Below are 11,536 nucleotides of genomic sequence, written 5' to 3' on the forward strand. Positions count from 1 at the left end.
AGCAAGGAGAGGTCATGTATGGCTTACACGTGACCTCGTCAAGCAAGGACTATATAGACCGCGTCGGGGCCTCATTAAGACAGACAGACACAACAGAACACAGAACCGGAGAATCACCTATTGAGATTGACTCAAGTGCTTCGTACGTACGTATATGCACCTTAGTGCACCCACAGTAGTCAACATGATCCCCATTGTCCTACTCTTGTACTTGGAAAATCTAACCATCATAGCTACCGGCCCATCCACTACAAAAGTCTGAATTGAATAATTTCCAATTGAAATCATGCATTAAAAAAGAAACAATAAACTATTCACAGCTCGAACGTAAGAAATCAAAAAAAAAAACATATTCAAACAAACCGAAGCGGAAAAAACACTCTAACACTAAATGAGAATACCTCCCTTTCCACTTTCCAATTTATGAAAATCATGAAAAAAGAAACAAAAGAAAAAGGAAAAGAAACGCTGTCATACATCCATACATCACATCATAGAACATGGAGTAGCATAGATAAGAAAATTAGTCCTTCCCTCTATGGTCTATTCATGTTCAAGAGGAGGGAGGAAGGAGGGGAAGGACTTTTGGGGAGGGTATTTGGTTGGATGATTGAGAAGTATGATATGATACTTCTAATCGGAGATTCGTGTAAATTTTTCCGGTCTACTGTAAATTCTATGCAGAAACAGCTGCGGCGAGTTGAGGAACGGCATCAGCTGCTGAGCGGCGGACGATACCACCGGTCACTGGAAGGAGAGATCCGGTTCCCATTAGGTAAGTATCGACTTCGCGAGCGGCTTGACGACCTTCGTTGATACCCCTGTAATCCAATTAGTAATTGCGTGGAAAACGAAAGTAAGAATGAACTTACCAGACAATAAGAGACTGTCCACGTCGGCAATCGCCTGCAGCGAAAACTCCAGGGATATTGGTGACGTATTGACCAGGAGGAGTCTTAACGTTCTTGCGAGCATCACGCTCAATCTCATCTCCAAGGAGACGGTCCTCAGGACCCAAGAAACCCATGGACAACATGACCAAGTCAGCAGGGAAGAACTGTTCGCTGCCTTCGATGGTCTTCATGTCCCAACCGCCAGAGGCGCTCTTGGTCCATTCAACGCGCACAGTATTGATACCCTTGACATGTCCATTGCCATCATCGACAAACTCCTTAGACATGATGCAGTACTCGCGAGGATCCTTGCCCATATGAGTCTTGACCTCAGTGTGACCATAGTCCACACGATAGATACGAGGCCACTGAGGCCAAGGGTTGTCGCGGGCACGCTCTGGAGGAGGCTGTGGCAGCAGTTCAAAGTTGACTACGCTCTTGGCTCCATGGCGCACAGAGGTACCAATACAATCGTTACCAGTATCACCACCACCAATGACAACAACGTGCTTATCCTTGGCGGAGATGTATGCACCATCAGCATGCTCAGAGTCCAGAAGAGACTTGGTGTTCTTGTGCAAGAATTGCATGGCAAAGTGAATGCCCTCCAACTCACGGCCGGGGATCTTGAGGTCACGAGCCACAGTGGCACCGGTGGCGATGATAACAGCGTCATTGCTCTGGCGAAGAGATGCCATGGAAACTTCCTCATCAGGACCAACAGGGGTACTGGTAACGAACTTGACTCCCTCTTCAGCCATGAGGTCAACACGGCGCTGAACAACCTTTTTGTCAAGCTTCATGTTGGGGATACCGTACATGAGGAGACCTCCAACACGGTCAGCGCGCTCGTAAACAGTGACGGAGTGACCGGCGCGGTTGAGTTGATCAGCAGCAGCAAGACCAGCAGGACCAGATCCAATAATGGCAACCTTCTTTCCAGTTCGGCTAGGAGGAGGACGGGGAACCATCCAGCCCATCTCGAAACCACGGTCAATAATAGCACACTCAATCGACTTGATACCGACTGGGTCTTCATTGATGCCAAGGACACAAGCTCCCTCACAAGGAGCAGGGCAGACACGACCGGTGAACTCAGGGAAGTTGTTAGTCATCAATAAACGGTTAAGAGCATCCTGCCATTGGTTCTGGAAGACAAGCTCATTCCACTTGGGAATGATGTTGGAGATAGGGCAACCGGTGTCGGATTGACAGAAAGGAACACCGCAGTCCATGCAACGAGCTGATTGATACTTGAGCTCATCCTCGGTGAGACGGGTCGAGAGTTCGGCCCAATCACGAGTACGAGTGGTTGGGTTGCGGTACTTCTCACTGCGTCGGTGGTACTTCATGAAACCACGGGTTTTGTCGAGAATAAGAGCAGTACGCTTCTTCTCTACTTTCGAGTCGCTCACGCTATCTTCGATATCAAGCAGGTCGGCTTTCTTTGCATCTTCATGCTTGTGGTCCTTCTTCTCTTCCTCGGGTGCTGGGGTGCTGGGTAGCTTAGGCAAGGTGAACTCAGCTTTCTTAGCAGCCTCAGCCTTGGCAGCTTCCTCAAGCATGACGCGCTTGTAGTCGGTAGGAAGAACCTTAACGAAGCGTGGGAGAGCACGGTTGAAGTCAAGGAGGATACGAGCAGCGAGCTCAGAGCCAGTGTAGTGGTGGTGATCCTCAATAAGACCGCGGACGAAAGCGATTTCAGCTGGATCTTCCAAGCCAGACACCTCAACCATCTCCATGTTGACCTTGGAGTGGAAGTCCCGGTTGACGTCAAGGACATAAGCAATACCTCCAGACATACCGGCAGCAAAGTTACGACCAGTTGAGCCAAGGACAAGGATTCTACCACCAGTCATGTACTCGCAACCGTGGTCGCCAACACCTTCAACGACGGCAGTGACACCGGAGTTTCGCACGGCGAAACGTTCAGCAGCGACACCGCGGAAGTAGCAAGTACCGCTAGTAGCGCCATAAAGACAGACGTTACCAATGATAATGTTTTCTTCAGCTTTGAAGACAGCATTGCGGGGAGGGTAGATGATAAGGCGTCCACCTGACAGACCCTTGCCGACGTAATCGTTGGCATCACCTTCAAGCTCCAACGTAGCACCGGGAGCGAGGTATGCACCAAAAGATTGACCAGCGGAACCCTTAATGTTGACATGAACAGTATCTTGAGGCAGACCAGCTTCTCCGTAGCGACGGCTGATCTGGTAGGAAAGAGTAGCACCCAAGGCCCGGTCAGTGTTGACAACGTCACATTCAACTCGGCAGGGAAGTCCCTTCTCAAGGGCAAGTTCAGACTCAGCAATCAACTTGTTATCAAGACGAACGTGCAGACGGTGGTCCTGCTTGCGGACATTGTATGTGGCGACACCAGGGCGCAAGGAATGAGCAGGTGTCAAAATGAGGGAGAGGTCGATGTTCTCCTGCTTAGCAGAGCGGATGTCGTCGCGGACCTTGAGTAATTCAGCACGACCAACCATCTCATTGATAGTGCGGATACCGAGCTTCGCCATGATAGCACGGAGCTCATTGGCGACGTAATAGAAGAAGTTAATAACATGCTCGGGAGTACCCTTGAACTTCTTCCTCAGTTCAGGGTCCTGTGTTGCTATGCCTACGGGGCACGTATTGAGATGGCATTTCCTAGATTACAAAGTTAGCCAAAATTCAAAATATAGATGGAAAGGTCTCTCCAACCTCATAAAGATGCAACCCATAGCGATCAAAGGAGTGGTTGCAAAGCCCCATTCTTCAGCACCAAGCAAACAAGCGATAGCCACATCACGACCAGTCTTCAACTGACCGTCAGTCTGGACAATAACACGACCACGGAGATCATTCAAGACAAGGGTCTGGTGAGTCTCAGCAAGACCCAATTCCCAGGGCAAACCGGCAGCCTTGATACCAGTCCATCGAGAAGCACCAGTACCACCATCGTGACCAGAAATGAGAATGTGGTCAGCCTTAGCCTTAGCGACACCGGAGGCGACGATACCAACACCAACCTCAGAAACGAGCTTGACGGAGACACGGGCACGAGGGTTGGAGCACTTGAGATCGTAGATAAGTTGTTTCAAATCCTCAATGGAGTAAATGTCGTGGTGAGGAGGAGGGGAGATAAGACCAACTCCAGGGGTGGAGTGACGGGTGCGGGCGATAGGGCCAGAAACCTTGTGTCCGGGAAGTTCACCACCTTCACCAGGCTTAGCACCCTGTGCCATCTTGATCTGGAGCTCATCAGCATCCGCAAGGTAGTTGGATGTAACACCGAATCGTCCAGAAGCAATCTGCTTAATAGCAGAGCGCATAGTATCGCCGTTCTCCATGACCTTGCTTCGCTCTGGGTCTTCACCACCTTCACCAGTGTTCGACTTTCCGCCCAAACGGTTCATAGCAATGGCCAAAGTGGAGTGGGATTCCATAGAAATAGATCCATAAGACATAGCACCAGTAACGAAGCGGCGCACAATCTCGGTCCATGGCTCGACCTGGTCAATGGGGATAGGTTGACGCTGCTCATAGTCGAAATCAAGCATACCACGTAAAGTACAATTCTTGATCGCCTCGCGTTCTGAGCGAGCGTAGGCTTCGTAAGACTTGTCGTTCTTCATGCGGACAGCATCCTGGATGTTAGCAATGCTGGTAGGGTCGTTCACGTGTGGGTCACCACCGTCACGCCAGTGGTATTCACCGGATTCAGGAAGACCGGCAATTTCAGCAATGGGGCGAGAAGGATAGCCTCGCTCGTGGAAGGCAAAAGCATCTTGAGCAATGAGCTCGAATGTGACACCACGAATACGGCTAGCAGTACCAGCAAAGCATCGGTCAATAACAGCGTCGTCAATACCAAGAGCTTCGAAGATTTGAGCACCTTTGTAAGACTGTAGAGTAGAGATACCCATCTTGGACATGACTTTGAGGATACCGCCATCGCAGGATGCCTTGTAGTTCTGAAGGACTTGCTCATCAGACAAAGGTTTACGGATAAGCTTCTCACGGTTCATCTTCAGAATACATTCCATAGCAAGGTAGGGGCAGATGGCATCAGCACCATATCCGAGAAGAACACACATGTGGTGAACTTCACGAGCCTCACCAGTGTCGACAACGAGAGCAGCCATAGACCTCCACTTGTTGCGAACCATGTGGTGATGAACGAGACCAGTGGCCAACAAGGCAGAGACAGGTACTCGGTCAGCAGAGGTTGCCCGGTCGGAAAGAATGAGAACTTTGTCGCCTGCTGTGATAGCCTCAGTTGCAGCATCACAGATACGGTCGAGAGCATCCAAGTAACCCTGAGTACCCTTGGACTTTTCGAACGTAATGTCAATAATTCTCACAGTCCAGTCAGGGTGAACCTTGTTGATGTTCTTGATGGCCTCGTATTCGCCCAAAGTAAGGATAGGAGAGGGAAGCATGAGACGATGGCATTGCGAAGAGTCTATCTCTAGCAGGTTACCTTGAGGGCCAACGTAGCATTCCAACGACATGACAATTGCTTCACGAATAGGGTCAATAGGAGGGTTAGTGACCTGTGCGAAGAGCTGACGGAAGTACTCATAGAGAAGTCGTGGTTGTTGAGCAAGAACGGCCAGAGGACCATCGTTACCCATAGAACCCAGGGCCTCCTTCGAATCAGCAGCCATAGGTGCCAATAGCAAGCTGACCTGCTCAAATGAGTAACCGAATGCCTTTAGCCTAACATCGGTCTGGAGTGTAGACTCATCGAGCTTAACGCGGAAGTCGTGGCTTTGCTCACGGAGGCCCTTCTCAACATGGGGGAGAGTAAGCAACTCCTTGTCCAACCAGGCGCGGAAATCCTGGCGATGAGCGACGGTCTGTTTCAATTCTGCGTCGTCGATGATGCGACCAGCAACGGTGTCGACCAAAAGCATCTTTCCGGGCTGCAGACGGCCTTTCTGCACAATAGTCTCAGGATCCAAGCTGATAGTACCAACCTCTGAAGCACAGATGATACGGTCGTCGTCGGTCACGTAGAAACGGCAAGGACGGAGACCATTTCGGTCAAGGTTAGCACCACAGTAGCGACCGTCGGAGAAAGTGAACAAAGCAGGACCGTCCCAAGGTTCCATCTGGCAAGCAGCCCATTCATAGAAGGCAGCCTTTGCGGGGTCCATGGCAGCATTGTTTTGCCAGGCCTCTGGAACCATCAGCATAACAGCTTCTGGCAAAGAGAGAACACCGTTGATCATGAGGAGTTCAAGCACGTTGTCGAAAGCGGCGGAGTCAGAGCCACCATCCTCGACAATGGGGTAAAGTAGATCAAGTTCTTCACCGAAGATGTCGGATTTGAGAACACCCTCTCGTGCCCTCATCCAGTTCTTGTTACCTCGGAGTGTGTTGATTTCACCATTGTGAGCCGCCCATCGAAGCGGTTGTGCACGGTCCCAAGAGGGGAATGTGTTGGTGGAGAAACGAGAGTGCACGAGGGCGAAGTGGCCTTCGTAGTCAACGTTGACCAAATCGTGATAGTATTCATACACTTGTACGGGAGCCAATTGACCCTTGTAGACGATGTTTCGGTTGCTGAGAGAGCAGAGGTAGAACCAATTGGCAAGGCCAAGGACATGTGTAGCACGCTTTCGTAGAACGTACAATTGGCGCTCAAAGAGTCGCTCATCGAATTGCTCTGGGTCTGTGATTTCAGGCTTATTTCCCTCGCCATATGCAGATCGCAGCACGACGAATGGCTGCATAATCATGGGCTCGCGCGACAAGGCAGCCGGCCCAAGCAGGGTCGAGTCACGAGGCACTTCACGCCATCCGAGAACGCGCAGACCGAGAGATGTGGCGATCTCTTCGAACGAGGCAATAGAATCCTTCAACGTCTCGTTGTCGGGTTTGAAGAAAAGGTTACCGGCGGCATACTGTCCTAGAGGAGGGAGTTCCACTCCGGCGTCACGAGCAAAGTTTTTGACGAAGAACTTGTGGGGGATACTTGTCATGACACCAGCACCGTCACCGTCGCGCACATCTGAGCCGACAGCTCCACGATGGGTCATGTTGCACAGCAAACTGCGAGCTATTGATCGTCAGATTAGAGCTAAATTAGACTATTGAGGATCATATACATACCATCGATGACAATTTTGTGGCTCGGCTTGCCCTTGATGTGGCTGTATGATAGTTAGTCGCTGCAAAAATGGCTATACAATCAAAACTCGGAGTACTCACGCAGCAAAGCCTACACCACAAGCATCCTTCTCAAGCTCAGGGTTGTAAAGACCCTGTTTGGCAGGAAGAGCATCAGCCCAACCAAATCCATTCTCCGCCTTGTACTCAGTATACTCCTGAGGAGCCTGCTCGTCAATTATTTCATTTCCGTAGACTTCCTCCAAGAGACCCATTCTTCCGCCGGTGGCCGACAGAGAATGCGTATCGATTTGGGGGGAAAGTTGCTAATGATGGGAGTTTTTGTTAATTTGTTCTCGTTTTCTGTTTGATTCAGAACAAAATCGTCGTTGGCTTATTTCTTTGGTGGTCGTAAAAGAGAGAGAAACTTTTTTGGAGTCGCTTCTCTTTTTTGCCTTGCCTTTCGACTCGCAAGAAGAGCGATAACGGAAGGCGGCGGGGTGAATGCCGATAGTTGTCGTAACGACGACTGGGGGTGGGTCAGCAGCTGTTCGCAACGAGAACAGCACTTTTTAGAAGGGTGTGCAGAGAAATGGCAATCCACCCAGCGTCTGAATTTTTCGTGGGAGAGTAAAAAGTGAGGGAAGGAGAAGAAGAAGAGGAAAAGAAGTGGGAGCAGAGAGAAAATAATAAATAATGGTGAAGGAGGGGCAGGAAGATTTGATTAGGTCGGCTGAATTGGTAAAACGAAGAAGGCAGGACAAGGAAAGAGAGGTATGGGGAGGAACCGGAATACAAAAGTTACGTTACCGATTGTAGCGGTTTGTTTCCGAATATGTATTGAAATTACGGCTACGCAAAATCGAGAGCACAGAATTGTGGGGAGGTTTTTTTTTGACTGTCGGAAATTACTGGGCTTTACAATTGCTGTGGCCTGTTTGGCTGGAAACCATTTGTAAATAATACGGCTCCGGGCGGAATGGATGCCTTGTATTGGGTAATTCATTTTATTTTTCATTATGTATTCTCATTATGCGTTCTTATAAGCTCGGACCGACTGCGTCTTCGGAGATGCTCTCTTGCCCCGTTTTCGTCTTGTGCGCCTAGTACTCAAAAGCTGAAACAACACTCTCTAGCAGCAAACAGAAAACATACAATCCTTCTCTGATAGCTTGTAATTCTCGTACAATCGCATCAGTGGCATACAAGCGACATCAGCAGATGTTGACACGATGAAATCATGCCCAGCAGTCCCTGGCTGCACAAGTTCTGCAGATAAAGCAGATAAGCACACACAGGCCAATCACGAACCATCTAATTGCATGACAAGGCTTGCTGCGGGTCGACGTCAAAACCCCACCATACCCGATCCATACGTCCATACATACGTAGTATGTATTGGACGGGTTTGGTAGTTGGTATATATTTCCCGCTGACCGTATTACCGTCACGAAAAATTACCGAGCTTATGGAGGCCGCCGACCGGAGGCTGCCCGGCCACTCACAGAGCTGCTTATTCAAGCATTGACGCGAATTGATTTGCTGTGGTCAGTCGGACTGTAGGCCTCCGGAGCGGAAATTTCGCCAAATACCTTTTTGTAAATAACAGTACAGGCCAGTCACTTAATAAGTTGGACACGTTCATCGAAGAAAAAGTAAGTATCGAATTTTATATTGTTGATTGAGTTCTATTCTATTTTGGATTGTGGTGTGTCCATAAAGTGGTCACTGATCAGCGTCGAGTGACTCTCTGAGTCTGACTACTCAGTCGGCCGAATTATTTCTGACAAGCCGAATTACATGACATGCCAATTCTTTCCGCTCTGCATCGTCTAGCTCAGAGTTGAAATGCATTAGCTGTAGAAATTTGTAACTTCAATATACTACTCACTATTCGGTGACTCACCAAGTCACCAAGTGAGTCGTCGCCAACACCAGCTAAGTGACTACTCACTAACATACCCCGCTTGGAGAAATTCCTTTTCCCTTTCTGTCTAAGTTCTCCCTAATCTAGCCATAACTCAGCAGTCTAAAGGTGATCGACAATTCAGGCACTCTTCATAATCAATAATGGCCGTTCCAAGACTTTTAGAAGGGGGTAGAAGAAGTTAATGAGTAGGTGATATCAAATCCGTTTGCAGATGCCGAGCTTCGAGTCCGTCCCGGAACAGGCTAAGTCTTCCTGAGCGGGTATCCAATCATAAGTCAAGTTAGAGCTATAACTAGCGTCCGTACTCCGGAGGGATAAATTTCCGTATCACACTTACGGCTCTGTATTACTTAATTACCAGTGTATGAAAATCTCCAGTTTACGTATTTCATTACAACCGTGCCTGCCGCCAGGAAAACAATATCTTGCATGGTGAAGAATAAGTGATGATTCAGATTCTTGCCAACATACTCCTTATTAATGAAGAGTATCCAAAAAGTTGAGCTCCTTTCGAGGAAAATGTATACAAACAAAATGATAGCAGAAATTTAAGGACGATTCCTCTATCCACTTCCAGTATACATTTCCCATCGCCCACAAAACAAAGCCCTAAGCAGAAAAAAAAGGACGTGCATGCAGCTAACCAAAAGCACTGACCCAAAGAGCTTACATTAGTACGAATCGGGTTTAGTGGGGTTAAGCACGGAGAACGAAGCGCACCCCGGCGTAAGTACGGAGTACGGATGTACCCCACGCTTGCTTGCTGTCCTGCATAGCGGAATGCACTGATGATTTGGAGTATGCAGCAGACATCTCACGCGATGGTATATATAGGCTATGGTCTCGTGCTGTATAGTTGAGATTCCCCTGTATGAGACATCAAAAGGATAGAATGTTTCTTTTGTATTCTTTCTGTTTACCAGTTGTTCGACTGGATTCATTACTTCCTTGACTCTTGAGATCTTGACTCGTCACTCGCGAGATCTGGCGCTATACCGAAAGTAGAATCCCATGCCGAGCTCTCGGAACTTCACGTGCTTTATACGTACATCTACCTTCGACCTCCATGTCTTTTATCTTCTGTTTGATATTTATCACTAACGAGACACAGGAATAGCAGGATCAAGCCCTCCCATTGCCATTTTAAAAACAACATCAATACATACTTCGCTCCCTGGAATCAAGACGGACTACGGAGCATCCCGTTGTAAAAGACACATACACGTCTCCGTATTGAGTGGATACATACAAACCGCAAGCCGACATCGGCTAAGCGGGAGCCTCACTAGTTCGTCCACTCATTGCCATCTCGCTTATTGGCTGGGCATTAGTTGAATTGTAGTTCATTAGCCTTAATGGGTATAGTCTCTCTGAATAAGAATTATCAAATTGGAACGGTCATGGTTTAAACACAGCTTATCTTCACACTAGCTCGGGTGGTTGTTGCTGTAGGTAAAGCCTGACTTGGTATGGCTATTTTGATGCTTTTGGCTTGGATTTGACTAGTTCAATTTGGATATTTGGGGATTATAAGCACCTATATAGACATGAAATTGACGAGTAATGATGATAGAGTGGAAGGTACGAAACTGAATATATAAGACTTGCCCGGCTCACTGTCCACACCCACTGCCAACAGCTATGAAATGTACGGCACACGAGTCCTCCCTTCATATTTCATAGCCATGCCACCGTTCCATCCATCTCGTTTTAACACCAGTCCCATCCGGAGTAAACTTCATGAGTCCGGCATCCCCACTTCTCCATTCAATACGTACTCCATGTACCATCGTACATCCATACATACAAGCACCAACTTGACAACCCGGAGAAAGAGAAGATCAGAAAAAGCAAAGTGAAGGTGCAATGACACGCGCTTCACTAGCCCCGCTTTGGGTTTGCGTAGCTGTCCTACTATTCTCCGTATTTCTCTATTAGAAGATATAACCAATAATATATCGCTTCACTTATCCAGCATTCTGTTTGTTGACTCTGTACAGTATACACCTTTTGAAATTTAGGACCGAATTCAATACATACACATTACAATACCCGGCAAAATATAAAACAATCAATACACGGAGCCGGTCACATGATACCGGAATCTTCTTGGCAGTAACCACATCCGAATTCCTCCGACAGACCATTTTTGACTGAAAAATGACTTGGCATGTTCATCCGAAAGAAAACCCAAAAAAAAAAAAAAAAAATAGAAAAACTTCCTCCAGTAGTCCCATACTTGAGCTCACCGAAACACCATTTCTGCCCAAGTTCAGTTTGAATTGGATGTTGTTTTCGTCGGGAGGATTCGGGATTCTTGCTTTTTTGACTGTCTGCAATGCAAAGAGGAGGATTTTTATCCTACATGTCCTTTACTGTTTACTCTCCTGTGCGAAAATCGGAGACTTTTTCTCCCCTCGATTACTCGACGTACGTGAACTGTACTCCATAGAAACTGTGCAATATTCTCCCGTGAGGTGAGAAGAGAGTCGATGGGGACATGCGACAGTAGATTTCTTCGACCAATCATGTGCGACGTAGTAGTAATCAACTTTCAAGCAGAGAAGTCATGCCTATGTCCATGTGTACCGGTGTCTATTCGAAAACCTCC

General features: G+C 48.0%; 1 protein-coding gene across 1 annotated transcript, besides 1 other annotated feature; it reads right to left on the reverse strand.

Moving 5' to 3' along the window:
* Positions 1-107: 107 nt before the first annotated feature.
* On the reverse strand, positions 108-7,270 carry TSTA_043900 (glutamate synthase Glt1, putative; the record flags this gene model as incomplete). The annotated part of the gene is made up of 5 exons (XM_002484828.1): positions 108-821; positions 873-3,545; positions 3,600-6,945; positions 6,999-7,039; positions 7,098-7,270. The coding sequence occupies 5 exons, from the start codon at positions 7,268-7,270 to the stop codon at positions 677-679; spliced, it is 6,378 nt and encodes a 2,125-aa protein (XP_002484873.1). The 3' UTR covers positions 108-676.
* A 3,847-nt stretch (positions 7,271-11,117) lies between these two features.
* Positions 11,118-11,143: a microsatellite.
* Positions 11,144-11,536: the final 393 nt, after the last annotated feature.

Source organism: Talaromyces stipitatus, genomic scaffold, assembly GCF_000003125.1.
Source record: "Talaromyces stipitatus ATCC 10500 scf_1105507295515 genomic scaffold, whole genome shotgun sequence".
Lineage (NCBI taxonomy): Eukaryota > Fungi > Ascomycota > Eurotiomycetes > Eurotiales > Trichocomaceae > Talaromyces > Talaromyces stipitatus.